The sequence below is a fragment of the Panthera leo genome, chromosome B1 (assembly GCF_018350215.1).
Source record: "Panthera leo isolate Ple1 chromosome B1, P.leo_Ple1_pat1.1, whole genome shotgun sequence".
Taxonomy (NCBI): domain Eukaryota; kingdom Metazoa; phylum Chordata; class Mammalia; order Carnivora; family Felidae; genus Panthera; species Panthera leo.
This window is the reverse complement of record NC_056682.1, coordinates 199,802,684-199,819,271: the sequence shown is the minus strand read 5'-3', so window position 1 is coordinate 199,819,271 and position 16,588 is coordinate 199,802,684. Positions and strand designations below refer to the sequence as shown.

Here is a 16,588-nt window from a genome sequence, read left to right as displayed (position 1 = left end):
GGAGGATATGTAAAAATGGATGACGGCCCCTCTCTGTCCTGGAGGGAATCAAACACGGTGGGCCCAAGGAGACAGGACAGCTCTACAGATGCTAAGCCACTTTTAGAAGCTTCCTCTCCTTTCCCTCAGGACAGGCGGACCCCCCTTTCCTGTGTCCTCACTTCCCACTCAGTGCCTCCGGCCCGCACAACCGGCGGTGTCCCCCGGGGGGCAGCAGAGGGTCGCGGCTGGAGGGCTCGCACACTGGGATTGGGGCCTTTCTCCCGCCAGAGCCCCGGGAAGCCCCTATGGGATTCTGATTTAAGCGCATTCCTGGCGTCTCCATCTTCCAGATGGCCACCTTGAGACCTCCTGGGGCTATGTTGAGGCCCCAAGGGGATCTTTTGTATGATTCGATCCAAGAACGTCCTGGGCGTAAGCTGGCTCTGCAGGCAGGTGCACCTTGGCCCACTGGGGGATCTGTTCCTCTGCTCCGGCCTGGGGGTTCTGATCTGCGCTCCCCATCTTCTGTGGTTGTGAGGCTACCTGGGAGGGGGGATGTGAAGGTCTGAGCCCCAGGCCCCGACACCAGTCAGTGGGTCACCAACGCTGGTTCTCCCGCTCAGCCCCCAGCGTGGCTTTAGGACTCGAGTCGGCAAAATGGGTCACAGAGCAGGACCTGATGGCAAAAAGACTTAAAACGTGCCACCGTTGTTCTGCCGGTTAAAGTTTTAAAAGGTGGGATCGGCCCACATAGAATAACGCCGGCTGCCTTTTTGATTAGGAGGAGGACTGGGCAATGTTTGGTCCCCCCCTTTCTGCCTCTTTTTTACTCTCTTCTCAAAGCAAATGTGTGCGGGTTGGTCTGTCTCCCTTGGTCCCAGAAAGGAGTCCCCGAGGCTGGCACACAGAGCAGGTGGACTCCTGGTCCGGCCAATAGGACAAGAAACGCCCAAACGTGCATGTGTGCGATGGGCACTCCTGGGAAGTGACTCCGGCCACGTTATCGGTGGCTCATGTCAGTGGCCAGGAACTCTTCCCAGCCACACGCGGCTGGGTGGTCCTCGCAGGCCCTTCTCCCTCCCTGGGCCTCAGTGTCCCTATGTAGAAAATGAGAGCTGGGAGGGGCGCCTGGGTGGCTCAGTCAGTTGAGCCTCCGACTTCAGCTCAGGTTGTGATCTCACAGTCCTGAGTTCGAGCCCCGCATAGGGCTCACCGCTATCAGCGCAAAGCCCGCTTCGGATCCTCTGTCCCGCCTCTCTGCCCCTCCCCTGCTTGCGCTCTCACAAAAATAAATAAACATTAAAAAAGGAAAGAAAGAAAATGAGAGCTGGGTGACTCCATAGGTCCCGTCCGGCTCCAACTTCCAATGATTCTAAAACTTGTGTGAAACTTGGTGGCTGCCTCTTTGGATTTTAAATTTTCCAATAAATAATTTAGGGATGCGATTACCTTGCTTTTTTTGGGGGGGAAAAAGAATGATTTTCAAAACCCCCGATGATGCTCCGATAGGTTCTACCTAATGAGCAGCATTCCTTCTTGAGCAAAACAGGTCATGAGTGAAGAAAGCGAAGTGTACTTTCAAATTGACCTGTATAATTTTTCCTTTCCCTTGCCATCTGTTTTCGTGCTATTTTTTCCTTTTTCTTTTTTTTAAATATTAATTTATTTTTGAAGGAGAGAGAGTATGATCGGGGGAAAGGGGCAGAGAGAGAGGGAGACACAGAATTGGAAGCAGGCTCCAGGCTCTGAGCCGTCAGCACGGAGCCCGACGTGGGGGTCAAACCCACAAACCGCGAGATCATGACGCGAGCCGAAGTCGGACGCTTAACCCACTGAGCCACCCAGGCGCCCTGTATTTTTTGTTTTCTTTTTTAAAGCAGACTCATTGAGGGGCGCACAAAAGATTTTAAACAATGATCTCTTAGGAGACTGGGCAGGGATGGTGTTGTGGGAGGGCTTCTGCATGTTGGCAGGTCAGTCTGGGTGACCTGTGACCCCGGGTGGAAACCCCTGATCCTGGTGGGCCCGCCATGTCCGGTGTTTGGTGGGGGCCACCGACCGTGACCATCGGAGGGTCCTTCCCTGTTTAGAAAGTGTCCTGGGGTGAAGAAAGCCACATGTCCTCACCCAAAGCCTCCCCGTCTGGCTGAATCAGCTGGGCGTTGGGGGGGCGCAGTTGGGGGGGTGCCGAGGCCTTCCGGAGGGTGGGGTCCCAGTGAGGTCAGCTTCTGAAGCTCACTTCCTGTCCTCCTTCCGAACCCCACCCCGATGCATTAGTTCTTGTGAAATGTGTCACTGAATCCCAAACCACATGTCTTACATCTTTCTTTCTTTTCTTTCCCCCCCCACCTCATTTTCTTTTGGTCTTATTTTATAGTTTTTGTTCCTTTTTTTGTTTTTCTCACTAGCATTCATTCTGTGGCCTTGATGACGTCAGTGAGCAAAGAACTCGGGTTGGTATCCTTTCAATTTCACTGCTAAAAAACAAACAAACAAACAAACAAAACACGATGGTTTTCTGAAAAGGCGAATTTCTCCCATTTCTGACCATCACATTCTTCCTTGGGCGATGAGGGCTCCGTGGAAGGTGGCCCGTGGAAGGTGGCCCGTGGAAAGTGGCCCGTGGCAGATTCCTCAGCTCTCTGGCTCCCTGGGGAAGGGGGGCCATCCGGGGGTCCCTGGCGAGTCCCATCCCCTGGGAGGGAGGTCGGGGGAGCTCTTTGTGGAGAAGGGACAATGGGACCTCATGGTTGCCCTGTTGTATTTCGTCTTTAGAAGGGGGGTGGCGGTTGTGGGTTTTTTCCAAAGCGCCTTTCTCTTTTGGCTTTGCCTTCTGGTGCTCTCTGTTGCCTGTGGACCAGACCATAGTGGGCTTCTGGGGTCGGGGGTCTTCAGGAGCAGGAGACTGATGGGCAAGTCCATGACCTGCATACACCCAGGAAGCCCGTGTGAAGAGCCCCAGCTCCCTGCCCCTCCCCTGCCTCTGCCTGGTTTTCACCCCTGCGGGGACCTTGCATGAGCCATCTGGGCAGGGGGTCCGGCTCTGCCCTGCATGTCCCCAGGGCCCAGATCTCACCCGAGTGCCTGCGTGGGCGCCCATGTCCCTCCCCATTCTCTTCGTTCTTGAATGCCCCCTGGGTAGGGGGTCTGCCAGGGCCTCTAGGATCTGCCTCTGAATCTGGCCCAGGCCAAGAGCGCTGTGAGCTCTGGGGATGCCCGCAGGGCCCATCCGCTGCCCTGACCCCCAGGCTGAGCTCCGCTGCCAGGTCCTTCCCTGCCTGACGTTCTCATGGAAGCCCTGAGCCGCCCCCCTGCACGCCAGGGCTTTGCCTGGGACCTTCTGTGTCCCAGGGCCTAGGGCTCGGCACGTGGTCGATGTTCGTGCAGTGTTTGTGCAGTGAGTAAAGGAATGGTCCCAGGTCGCGTCGGATGGGGAGTGGGAGTAGCCAGGGAGGTGGGGGGAGGTGCTGGAGGACAGGCCATCCGAGTCCCGTTTCCTCCTCCCCTGCATTGTCGGCAGAGGTCCCTCAGTGGGCTCAGCTGGAGAGTTTAGGAGGGCAGTGGGGGCGGGGCGGGGGGCAGACAGGCCAGGGGCTTCTCCAAGCATTTGAACCCTTGATCTTTGCGTCGTTTCAAATTACTTTTTTAATCTTACAGGATAGAAAAAGAGCTTATGGAATACATTGAGTCCCCGCGGCATCCCCAACCCCACTCACACCAAAATCCAACGGCAAAACAAGCTCCTTCAAGCCAGAGACTGAAAACAGAATTCACGTGTACTTGACGAGGAGGCCTTTTGACCTACGGCTGGGTCCTGGCTGGGCCGAGCTGTAGGAGCCCCGAAGACGCTGGGGGTTTTGTCCAGCTCGGGGCCACGTCCGAGCCCCCACTCTGGCACCATCGAAGCCCAAGGGGCAGAGACCTGAATACCAGGAAAGTAAGTGCAATTACTAGAAAGCGAGTCACTGGGGAGCCGCTGTGCGGCCGGGGGCCAGGCCAGAGCCCTTGTCCCCGCACTGCATGCCTCCCCTGGACGCAGACTTCTGTACATATGTCTCCATGAACTGTGCTCTGTGTACCCGGAACCTGTCAGCCAAGTGAATTGCAAGTGTCCCTGTGATCTGAACCCGAAGTCAAGCCCCGGTCAGCAAAACCCTTCGAGAGCCCCGTGCAGCTGATCCAGCGGGTGGCCACCAGGGGGAGACAGAGCGAGAGAGATTGAGAGAGCGAGAGCGCGAGCGCAGGACTCTGACTAGGGGCAGGAGCCTTGCCCACTGTGGAGGGCGGATCCAAGGACCTCAGATGTCCAAGAAAGAAGCCACAGGCTCCATCACTCTCCTGGATGGGACACGGTGAAAGTCTCAGAGCATGACTGTCCCTGGAGCGAGGACAGAGGAGGTGGACGCAGTCCCCGACCACACCACGACCCGCGCTGCCTCGCATCTTGGTTGTAATTTGCCAGACGCTGCCGAGGGAAGATGCCGGGAGGCGGAGTGTTCCGTGGAGCGTCCGTGGGGGACGAGCCTCCCCCCGCATCGGTCTGACCCCAGGGCCGCCCTCTCTCAGTTGTGGAGGAGGGAGCCCTTCCTGATCTTGGGGCCCCCGAATGGAACCTTCGAGCAGACGGAGCGCCCGGGGCAGCCAAGGAGGCCAGGCAGCGGCTGCTGAGAGTCGGGCCCCGGAGGCAGAGCCCCCGAGGAGAGAAGTGACCTGGGGTGATGCTGTTCTTGTTGTTCTCGGTGGGGTTGGGGGGGGGGTGAGCATCTCCAGAAGCCCCTGCTCACGTGACTGTTGTCTCCAAAACGTCTGGAAGGAAGATGTGCAGAATTAGAGTCGATGAAGTTTAAACAGGAGGCGGTGCAGGGGAAGGAAGGGAGGAGCAGTAGCGGGGACGGGTCGGTCCCAAGGACGGGAAGATTGGCTGCTCTGTGGTTGCTGGGCTGCGAGAGCGAGCCTGTGATTTCTAGTAAGAAGAGCCTTTGGAGGAGACAGAAGTGGCTGAAATTCGGGTCGCGGAGGGGAGCAGCAGAGGAGCGGAAGGTTCTCAGAAGGGCAGACCGGAGGACGGAGAAGGCGGTGACCGTGAGCGCAGCAGGGGCGCCCCGGCCCGATGGGGAGGGATGTCCAAACCAAATCGAAGAACCGAGGGGGCTCTAAGCAAACACGCACAGGACAGCTGAGGAGAGACCATTCTCTTTTGAGCACCCGCCGCCCCAGCCCCCACGACTTACCACCGTTCGGCGACCGAACGTGCATGAACTGGTGTCTTCGCGTGAAGACAGGCATCTGAGCATCCCAGGGAGCGATGGGAGTGGGGAACCGCGCAGGGAGTGCAAATGAACACACATCTGCTTTCCCGGGGCCCAGGCAGCCCACAGAGCCCTTGCTCTGCTGAGTAGGCAGAAGTCCAGGCGGTGTACACAGCTCTCTAGGAAGCGTTTTTATGGCACTGCCCACCCTCTCCCCGCTGCTGGAGCGTCCAGGGGCGTGGTCCTCACGCCCTCCTGTCCTCGTCCTTCTGTCTGCTCGGCTCTCCCACTCAGACGACAGGAATGGCGTTGGCTTTGAAGTCAGACCCGTCTGGGTCCGCTCCCAGCCTGGCCCCTTTCCTTGTAGCCGACACGGGCAAAGTACTTGCTGCCCCGAGTCTTAACTCCTTCCGGAGGATGGGGGTGATGGTCCCCATGCAACGCCTCACCCCTGCTCTCTGTTGGGCATAACTAGACGGTTAGACCCGCAGGACTTCCGGACCCTGGTTCCCTCCCTGGCACTCGCCCTGCAAGGAGACCAAACAACCCGCGGGGGACCGGGAGCCATTCTCTGAGACAGCTCAGGTGCGAGGGAATGAGACCACGCAAGCAGGTATGGAGCATTCCTGGCGGAAAAGCCCGAAGTCCCCAGTAGGCGCCAGTGTTTCTCGTGACAGTCCCGGGCATCGCTTCCGAGGTCCCTGCCCGGGACAGGCTCGGTTACGACAGCCCTTGAACTCGGGAGGGCCTCAGAGCTCTGGTGGCTCACGAGATGCATACCTAGACTGCATCCGCGTCCCCCACTCCCGGAAGGGGCTGTTGTGGTGGGTGTGACCTCGTAGCACAGCCCAAGTTCCATGCCCGTGTGGTTCCCAGGGCAGCAGAGCTCCGAGGTCGGCCGGTCCCCGGGTCAGCGTCTCATGCAGAGAGGAGAAGGGCTGGGTCCACCCTTTCCCACCGCCCTCCTTGCAGATCTGTGGGCGGGATGAAGGGAGAGCCGGGTCAAGTTCCTGGCATGTGATGAGGCCTCAATGCATGGTTTCCCACCCTTCACCCTAATTCCTCTGTGGCCGGCGGCCACCCGCGAGGAGCTGGGCAGAGAAGTCCAGGGGGCAGACCCGTGTCCCGTCACTGTTGTTCTGGCAGCATTTGTGGGCCAGGAGACCGGCGGTGCAGGGTGACAAGCCCTCCCCGTTTGCCTGGGAGGTGGGACTTCCGGTTTTAAAATGGGGGGAGTCGCAGGCGAGCCAGGACGCGAGGGTCCTCCTGGAGCACGAGGACTTGACCGCTGGCCCTACTTCACTGTGGGCCCAGATGCGCACGGGTGTGTTTTCCTTCCCCTGCACACGCTGAGCCGGGTGCTGTGGCGTGAGAAAGGCTGGGTGCGTGCTGCTTCTGGGGTTAGCTCATCCGGAAGCACCCCCGCACTGTCTGAGGCGCTGTGGGGGGTGGGAGGGCTGCAGGTGCACTGAGTGTGTGCACCCCGCCCCTTGTCAGGGGGCCCTGGTTACCTTGGAGACACGAACGCTGTGCTCCAGCATGAGCTCAATACCCTTCTGAGCAAACTCATGATCTTTCCTCCCATCAGCCACTCCTGCCCCCTTTCTTCCCCGCCCTTGCATCCTGGAGGCTGAAAGCCTCAAGGTCTCTGGCTCCTGCATTTCCCTCGCCTCCCATAACCAGTATGTGACCGGTGGAACCCTGCCCGACAGTCCCGGTCCAAACAATGACCTGTTTGTCTCAGCCTATTTTCTCACATTTAACCAGAACCTGCTAGAGGCCTGCCCACTTGGGGGTGCTCCTCCCTGAGGTCGTCGAAGCGCTCGGGGCTTCTGAAGACCCCAGACTCTGCCCCCCAGACTGTGCCCAGCAGTTAGGTAATTTGCCCAGGATTCTGTCAGAGAAGCCACAGAGATGGGATTCGAACCCAGGCCGCGTGGCCTGGGCACCTGAGGTCCGAGCTGGCCCACTGTATCCCCTCTTGGCCAACGCCCCGCCCTGCTGCCTCTGGCCACCCCGTGTCTGTCGGAAGCCCTCTGGGCCGCCCCAGCACACGGGTCCACTGTTGTGTATGAAAAACAAAATGTATGAAAAACAAAATGTATGAAAAACAAAATCTGCCCCCAACCCGGAAAACGTCTCTACAGAGGTAAATAAGAAGGAAAGCACGTTTAGTATTGAATAAGTGTCAAACCAGTGACGTGCATCATGGGCAATTCCGCTCAGAGGTTTGCAAAGACAGAAAGGAATCTCGCCCCTCTATGAGCCAAGCAGACACAGTCCATTGCACACGTGCCCTCAAGATAAACACTACTCAGGTCTCAAATCAGGGGACCGGACAGCACTGTCTTTTACGCACAAGTCCCCCTAAATCCACCTGGCCGTGGAGGTGACCCTCTGTGTTCCTTAATTTGCTTTATTCAAAGGAGAAGGAAACGTTTCTCGTCTTTATGGCAGGCTGGTTTTGCAGTGTGGAGCCAGGCACCCACTGCAGTTAGGCCCCTCGCCTCCCACAGGATCTGGGAGACAGGGTTCTATTATCCTTGGATGTTTACATTCCAAAGCGATGGTCCCAGGGTCTTCAGAAAGACAACCCCTGGGTCAGAAAGCTGGCAAAAAAGCTTATTTAGCTTTCAAAAAGATTTACACGTATTTCAAAGAGCCGAACAAAGCATATGCAAGTTTTCCTTTATGTTTATTTCTTTTTGTGAGAGCCAAAGACAGAGGGGCAGAGAGAGGGGGAGACACGGAATCCGAAGCAGGCTCCAGGCTCCGAGCCGTCAGCACAGAGCCCGACGTGGGGCTCGAACTCACGAACTGTGAGATCATGACCTGAGCTGAAGTCGGACGCTTAACTGACCCACCCGGGTGCCCCTACAAGTTTTCTAAAGTAAATGCTCCCGTAAATAAGGGCAGGGGGGAGTCCCTTCCATTATTTTAACAGGGGCAGTTAAGCCTGGTATTTTTTTTTTAATGTTATTTTTTTGAAAAGGGGAGAGGAGGGGCAGAGAGAGAGGGAGACAGGGGATGCAAAGCAGGCTCCCAGCTGTTAGCACAGAGCCCGACGCGGGGCTCGAGCTCACGAACCCTGAGACCATGACCTGAACCGAAGTCGGACGCTTAACAGACAGAGCCACCCGCGCGCCCCAAGCCTGGCATTTCTAGCTTGCACTGCTCTGCATCAGGCTGAGCACACTGGCTGCTCTTCCTCCCACAGGCCCCAGAGTGCTCCCTCCTCAGGGGAAATCGGACCAGGCCCTCCCTGCCTCTAAACACCCCTGGGACACCCCGCTGCCCACAGAGAGATGCCTGAGTCTTTGTCCTGGAGCTCGAGGCCTGCACTGATACGGCCCAGGCTCACCTTCGGTCCTCTGCCCTCATTTCCCCTCCAAGTGCCCACGGGGCTGGCCACTCCCTTCGCCTGTCCTGCCGATGCCGCGGGGCTTTGACCCCAAGGCTGCCTCCGCCTGCTGGAAGCCTGTGCTCAGGTCCTCCAGCTGCGGTCCTCCATTCCTGAGTCCACTGACCCGAGTCCTGAGTGGGCTCCCTCCCACAGGACATGCTTCTTCCCGTCGGGGCCTTGGTGCACTCCTTACCTCTCCAGTTTTGGATTTGGACCCGGTCTTGAATCCTGACTCCAGCACCTCCCATATGTGAGGCCTGGATGAGCTCCTCTACCTTCCGGAGCCTCTGTCTCATCATCCACAAAATGGGCACGATGATGCCCACCTCCTAGGGTTACCGGGATGGTTGGGCCGGCTAGGGTGACATGACCCGGAGCGCGGGCGATACCCGGAGCAGCACTAGCCCCCCACCCCTCTGCCTGGCGAGCTCTAGGTCCCTGATTAACGTTTGCTGTCCTCAGAGAGGAGGCATAGAACTTCATTCACCACTGAGAATTTATATTTCTGACGGTCCTGCCCGGAAATCTCGTTTTATCTCTCTGTGCGCAGCATTAAGCGTTCAATTTCAGGTGACTTTTCCGCAACTTTGTCTTGCTTTGGGTGAGTTCTGGCATGCCAGCTTGTAAAACGAGAGGCGTTCATTCATATTGTATGATGTGTGTGCCAGTGAAACCCAAGGCCTCAGAAGTACTCATAAATCATTCACCTGTTCTTGCCCTCCTCAAAGGGTGTTGTCCCACACAATCTGAAGGCACCGCGGCCTCCGGAAATCTCCAGAAAGTCAGAGTCGCAGATCCACTTCGTGGCATTAAGTCTTGACCCGTGAACTATGCACGCGATGGAGCCCGCAGCCAGAGGGCGGACTGAGAAAAGCTTCAGCTATGTTGTCAGAGCCCCCGGCAGCGATGGGTTTGATGTGATGAACGTTGACGTGAAGATTGACACGTGCTGGGTATTCCAGGACGTAGAGGACGGTGGTGAGGAGCCCGGCTGTCTTCCGGCAGCTGGAAGCCCAGACACGGATGCGGGCGTGCTCAGGAAGCAGCTGGAATCCTCAGAGCAGAAGCTGCTGGCAGCTGTGGACAAGCACGTGATGTCGGAGTCCAGGCTCAGAAGCAGGTAAATACGGCGTTTGCACCTCTTGCTTGTGTACTTAAGGAATCCGAGCCCCGTAACCGTGTTAGATCGGTGTGTCGAATCGTTTCTGTGGCCGGGGGCGCCGCCGGCCTGTGCTACGCAGCCTGCCCGCTGCCTCTGCGACCCGCACTGGTCCCCGCTCCCTCCCGTCCTCTGCTCCGCATCTCGGGCTGAGCCCACAGTCTCCCGGGCTCCCAGCTCAGGCTTCCAAGTGGGTCCGGCCAACGGGAGCCACCGCGGGGAGCCACCCTCTCCTGGTGACATCTTGGGCCAGCGGTGCCTCAGCCATGCCCAGGGTTCCTCTGCGGTCCTCCCCTGCCTGTGGCCCAGCGTCCCTGCTTCCTCCTCATGTGTCCCTTGAGACGCAGGGGCCGCAGTGGCTCCTGCCGGTTGCTTATCTCTCCGTTGTCTGGCGCGTCTGGCCTTTGAGCTCTTCTGTCACCTTCACAGCAGACTCCCTGCACTTGTCCCTCGCTGCTGACCTCCGGGGGTGGGATCTGTTTCCCTGATGGAGCCAACGTGGTCTGGAGGTTGGGCATGTGAGCCCAGCTCCTTCTCAAGGCCCGTGCTCTTTCCTGACCAGTTTCTGACACCGAGGCCCACAGAGTGAGGCGGGGTCCTGCGTGCATATCAGGGGAGACACCTGGAAACACAGGACAGCAGTGGCTGGGCTCCACTCTGACAGGTTCACCGAGATCCCAGCAGCCAAGTGTCTTGAATTTGTCTGGGACGTCACCATTTTCTTGTCTTTTCCTTCCTTTTAATAAAGGCGAGTTGTTCAATGTGTATTTACCCGTGATTTCCTTTTTGTTTCCTCTCTGTAAAGCTTTTTACGTGGAGAAACTCACGTCTCAGAAAGATTGGCTTGGTACTCTATGTGATTGTCCACTCATTCATTCATTCATTCATTCGCTCACTCACTATTCTACCACCTGCACTCGCCCACCCAAGAGTCATGTGCTAAGTTGTAGTAGTTTGCTCAGGCTGCTCTGAGGAAGTACCACAGACTGGGGGGCTTAACGGAGTCTGGGAGTCCAAGTTCAAGGTACAGGCAGGTTTGGTTCCTTCTGAGGACTCTCCTTGTGTCCTCACATGGTCATTCCTCTCGTGTCTGTGTCCTAATCCCCTATTCTTATGAGGACCAGTCAGATTGGATCAGGGCCCAGCCATACGACCTCATTTTAACTCAGTTACCTCTGTAAAGACGCTGTCTCCAGATACGGTCACTGTCTGAGGTCCTCAAATTCGACATACGAATTTGAGGGGGACGCAGATCAGCCCATAATATAAACCCTGGGGGTTGAGACCCAGGGAAGGTAGGGCCCCGGCCCTGGAGAGAGTGTAACCCACACACGCTGTGGATTCAGATCTTTCTCCAGAAAGATGGGCAGTGAAAGCCAGAAAGTCACTGAGCCTGTGGAAAACGGTGGGAAAACGCCTGCCAAAGGAGATCCCTCCATGCCAGGGAGAGACAAGGAGCCCTGGGGGCACCATGAGCGATGCAGAGGAGGGGGCCTCTGTGGCTGGGGCCTGGGGTGAGGCCATCCTGGAGGAGGCCTCCTGGACCTGCCTGTCCTGTGTGTAATGCAGGACATGTCCTCTGTTCTCTGAAGGTGGGCCGCACCATCCTGCAGGTGCGGGGGACCAGAGGCTGGGGAGGATGAACCACCTTATCCAGGGTCACTGAGAGCTGCAGCCGGGGGTCGAACGCCCCGTGGGTTTCATCTTGCTAGGGTACGGTTAAGGTTGGTCTTTGGACTTCACTTGGAGGAAAGAGCTAAAATTAAACAGCATTTATTATAAAAATAATGAAGCGTTGTTGAAATTTGAGGAAGAAGAGCCCCTCCCACCTTTATTACATCAGTGTTGCCCGTTCATTTCCAACCAAACTGCAGCAAAAGTAACAGGACCATCCACTGAGTGCTTACTCTGTTCCAGGCACTGTTAAATCGCCTCGTATTTAATCCTTAAGACGATACCCAAAATGAGGTGATAATGTTATCCTCATTTACAGATGGGGAAAGGAAGGCGTGGGGTAGTTAAGTGACTTCTCCACAGTCACTCCCATCCAGCCACGTGGTGGTGGGGGGGTGGGACTGGGACTTGAACCCCAGTGGCCCCGCCCAGGGTGGTAATAGCAGCCAGGGTTGGGGGGAGGGGGGCAGTTTCTCGTGGTGCCCCTGGTTTCACAGCAAGCAGTCTGCAGCTCTGCGTAGTGATAGTTGCGTAACTGGTCACCAGTGGAAAATGGCACCTCATTGTCGATTTCGTATCTGTGGGCGTGTTTGTTTCCAAGGGCTGCTGAAACAAATTTCTACAAACCTGGTGGCTTAAGGCAACACACAGGGATGGTCTGACAGTTCTGGAGGCTGAAGCCCTACAGCGACAACCCCGGGGGCCAACGTCAAGGCGTGGGGAGAGCCATGGGGGAATCTGTTCCCTCCTGGTTTCCAGCATCCACAGCTGCATTCCTTGGCCCCCGGCACCTTCCCCCACCCACAGAGTCAGCAGATTAGCGTCTAGCTTCAGGGGTCACCTGGGAATCTCCCTCTGCTTCCCTACCGCAAGGACAGACACCTGTGACGGCAGGCAGGGCCCACCCAGATGGTGTCCAGGCCTTTCACGTCATCACAGCTACAGTCTCTTGCATTTCAAGCAATGTTCATGGGTGCCGGGGATTAGAGCCCGGATATATTGCGGGGCCAATATTCAGCCTGCCATGGTGAGATTAGTCATTTTCTGCTTCAAGTATGGGGATAATTACCAGAGTTAAATATTGTCTCATTTTTAGTGTTCTGGGTCGATCTCAAAAAATGGAAAGAGAGGCTTTTCTGATCCCTTTCAGATATCACATTTAAAACACATTTTTTAATGTTTTATTTATTTTTGAGAGAGAGAGAGAGGGAGAGGGAGAGGGAGGGAGGGGCAGAAAGATAGAGGGGGACACAGAATCTGAAGCAGGCTCCAGGCTCCGAGCTCTCAGCACAAAGCCGGACACGGGGCTCAAACTCACAAACTGCGAGATCGTGACCCGAGCCGAAGTTGGAGGCTTAACCGACTGAGCCACCCGGGCGCCCCCATATCACTACATTTTATAAGCAATCGAGTGCTCGGCCTGACTCTGACTGATTAACCTGGGGCCATTCCTGGGGTTCGGCTTGGAAGGAACCTGATTACAATCCATACAAGGGGCACACCCTCTTCCGTCGCTTACGAGAGCCTTCCCCAGGGCCTCAGGGCAGGAGAGGGGGCTCTTGTCCTTATTAGGAATAATAATGCATCATTTCATTTCTTCACAATAACCCTTCCGAGCCAGGCACAAGTACCTCTGTCTTACAGATACAGAGACCGTGGGTCACGGTGGGGAACAATCCCAGGTGAGGCCCCGTGGCTGGTCAGCGGCCGGGTCAGGGAGCAAAGCTGGGTCCTCCCCCAGGGGCACAGAGTCTGTCCTGGCAGAGCAGGCCGCCCTGTGTGGCGTGGGCCGAGGAGTGAAGGTGTGCACAGGTGTGGGCTGCGAACGCACTTCCCACGTGTTGCCTGGATTTCTGTCATAGAGGGGAGATTGGCACATTAAGGGGACTTGGAAGCCAGGCACGAACAGGAGATGGGCAGTCTTTGTGGTTCCTGGGGTCCCAGCGGGACCAGCCTGTCCCCTTGGGTTTCTCTCCATTCTCCCGTGCACCTCCTCTGGACGGAGCTGCGGTCAGGGCTCACATCCGGCCTGCGATACAAGTTCCACATTTCCCCAGGATGATAAGAAAAGGCTTCCTGTGGCTGAGCCGTCCCTAATTATCAGGCCGTTTCCACCTTCTCTCTGTTGTAAGTAATACAGGATGAGTGATTTCAATTGCAGAAAACTTTTTCTGAATTTCATTCATTTCCTCGGAAGAGATTTGAAAGGTTATAGCTCACGCGGGGGTCAACAGAGCGCAGGGTTAAAAAAGCATGAGTTCAGGAGTCAGACAGACTGGGCTCTAGGATGCTGTGTGACCTCGGGCAAGTTGCCCGGCCTCTCTGATCCTCCCTTTTCTTGAGGGTGAAGTAGGGGTAAGGGAACCTACCTGCAGGCTGCTAACGTAGGATGGATTGACACGACACAGACAAAGCTCTTGGGCCACATGGCACAGCCCTTCTTTGTTGGTGTCGACTGAACTTGGGATTACGGGCTCAGGGATGAGAACGCGTTGAAGACTCTCGATGCATGCTGCCGTATTGTTCGACAGATATCTTGGAAGCGTTCCAAATCATCTTAAATATGTGTGAATGTTTCGCACAGTGTGATATTGTCAGAATATCAAACTGGCCCAATGACCAAAAAAAAAAAAAAAAACCCATAAAAACCCCACAAAGGTTGGCCCCAGGGTCTGTGAAACTCTCCGGCCACACTTGCACCCTGAGTGAGCATCTTCCCGCTTCAATGCCGCAGAATCCAGGAGCTAGAGCTGTCGGAGAGACAGCTCCTCCAGAGTGTGGACCAGCTGAACGCCCGCGTGTTGCAGGAAAGGAGCGACGCTGCCCGGGCCCAGGAGAAGCTCCAAGCCCTGCGGGACGAGCTTGCCAGCCAGGTACCCTCTCCTCCCCCTTGTTTCTGCTACTGGTTTCTCCATCCAGCAGGGTGACCCCATGGGCTTGGATTGCAACGGTGCAGGCGGGAGCTGCAGGGCCTGGGGCAGGGTCACGGGGTCTCTCTGGGCCTCAGCGGGCCCCATGGGGCAGGGTCACGCGGTCTCTCTGGGCCTCAGCGGGCCCCATCTGTAAAGCGGGATCGCCGTCCTGCCCTGCCGGCCTCACAGAGGTCCTGGCTGGGGTCTGCGGGGGGGGCAGGGGGCTGGCGAAAGCACTGGGTGACGAGCAGAGGCCGCGCACGCACCGGGAGCTTTGGACTCAAGTTCGTTTCTCTGGCCCTTCGGGGAAGCCAGCTCTGGCGTGGGGACAAGCGGGTGATGACTGATGCAGGGTCCCCGGCCTCAGGAGCCGGCACGCAGGTGGGGACGCAGATAGGAAACAGGTAACGCCCAAACCGGGCGCCAGGTGCCAGGAGGAGGGTGCAGGCACGGTGTGGGTGCATGGGGTGGGGGGCGGGAGGAAGCTACAGGAAGCCATCTGGCCTGGCCCTTGTGGGAAGGGCACGTGGAGCGTGGGGAACAGCCTGTGCGCAGGCACAGAAGTGCAGAGGGCGTACCGGGGCGGGAGCAGAGGGCGTGGGCACGGGAGAGGGCGCTGGTGAGACAGGAGGCTTCCAGAAGGGCCAGGGTGTGAACCAAGTATTGACTGCAGTGAGGGGCAGGCTTTAGGAAACTTTAGCAGGAGAGGCTCAGGACGGGGTTTGGGGGAAATTATTCTAGTCGCGTGGGAGACAGAGATGGTGGAGCCACTCACTGGCTGCGATTTCTGGGCCTCAGTTTCCTCATCTGTGAAATGGGAATGATCATAGGACCAACCCTCTTGGACTGTCGTGTGGGTTAAGAGAGTCGGTACGCGTTAAACGCTGACAACGGTCACAGTAAATAACAGCGGCTCCTTTCATGAATATTAATTAGCCTTTCTTGAGATATTCCGGGGGCGATGATGAAGGCTGGAGGGCAGGGCACGTGAGGAAATACTGCAGAGGCAGAAATGAAGGCCTTCCAGGACAGCCACAGGGGGGGCTCTCAAAGAGGCTGTTTCCGCCGATTGCCGCTTACGCCCCAGCAGCGTGGTGGGAAACCAGTTCCCAAAACGGGATCGACTAGAAAATAAGAAAGGGCGCGACGTGTGTAAGGAGCACGGCTGTTTGGTGAGACTTCTGTTTCAGTGGCACACGTGTGCGTGGAAAGGGGCAAGTTGTAAAAGTGTGGGGAGCCGTCACAGAAGCGTGCAAAGCCCCGATGTCGGCCTTCACTGAGACAGACGTGGAGCACGGAAAGATAAGGGGCTCAACTGAGCTGCAATTCGCCTTCGAAATGCCAGGGAGACACACAAGTGGCAGTTTTTGCTTTGCCCTCTGCGTTGAACTTGGGTGCAGAAAGTACAGTTGATTGGCCGTCTCAGCTCCTAGCACGCCGTCACTCACGTGAAAGGTAGTGCGTCGCGTGGGTCCCCAGCAGGAAGAATGCCACCTCTCCGTGGAAAATGCTTCAATAAATATGCTTGGGGCCGTGCCCGATATACATGTAGGTTTTCCAAGACGAGTCAGCCACAGCCCTGCAGTCACGAGTCGTTCCCAGTGTGACGGGAGACAGAGGACGAGGGTGACAAGCAGGGACAGCGCTGTCAGGGGGCTCGGAGGCACCGCGGGACCAGCAGTTGTGTGGGACGCACGCCTTTTCTACACGCACCTCCTTATTACCGTCTCCTGTAACCCGTATGCTCCTGGGGAGACGGGTCAGGAGCCCCACGTCCAGATGAGGGGCACAAAGTCAGAGTGGTGCGGGTGCTCTGCTCAGGGACCCTCCGAGATCGCCTGCCCCAGCTACCACCCAGCCCAGCCCCCTTAACCCCGAACCTCTCCCCAGAGATGCCCACACTTCGGAGCAAGTTTTGTAGGGGTGCGTGCACGAGTTCTCTCTGCTCTTTATGCCCAATATGGGCCAGACGGCGGTTTTGTCCTGTCGCGTCAATGTTCCCAGGAAGCATTTGCGTGCAAAACCATCTCATTTCTGTAGTGACCTGTGGTCCTTCTGAAAGCCCATAAAGGCAGACCCATCTAGGGGATAACGCACCGCCGATTACGGGATAGCTGGGGACAGTTTTCCTCCCGGGGAATCGGACTCCAGGTTTATCTGCCCCACATCCCCCAAACCAAGCTGTCGAACAAAGCGTGCCAAGTGGTCC

The 16,588-nt window shown here is 57.0% G+C and overlaps 1 protein-coding gene across 1 annotated transcript in view; it reads left to right on the top strand.

Annotated features, from left to right (window-relative positions):
• Nucleotides 1-3,675: 3,675 nt before the first annotated feature.
• Nucleotides 3,676-16,588, top strand: part of CB1H4orf50 (chromosome B1 C4orf50 homolog) — a 56,281-nt gene continuing 43,368 nt past the window's right edge. The window contains exons 1-3 of the mRNA XM_042936938.1: nucleotides 3,676-5,844; nucleotides 9,363-9,754; nucleotides 14,202-14,340. Of these exons, the coding sequence (XP_042792872.1) occupies nucleotides 9,465-9,754; nucleotides 14,202-14,340 (429 nt within the window). The 5' untranslated portion in view covers nucleotides 3,676-5,844; nucleotides 9,363-9,464. The remainder of the gene's footprint in view (nucleotides 5,845-9,362; nucleotides 9,755-14,201; nucleotides 14,341-16,588) is intronic.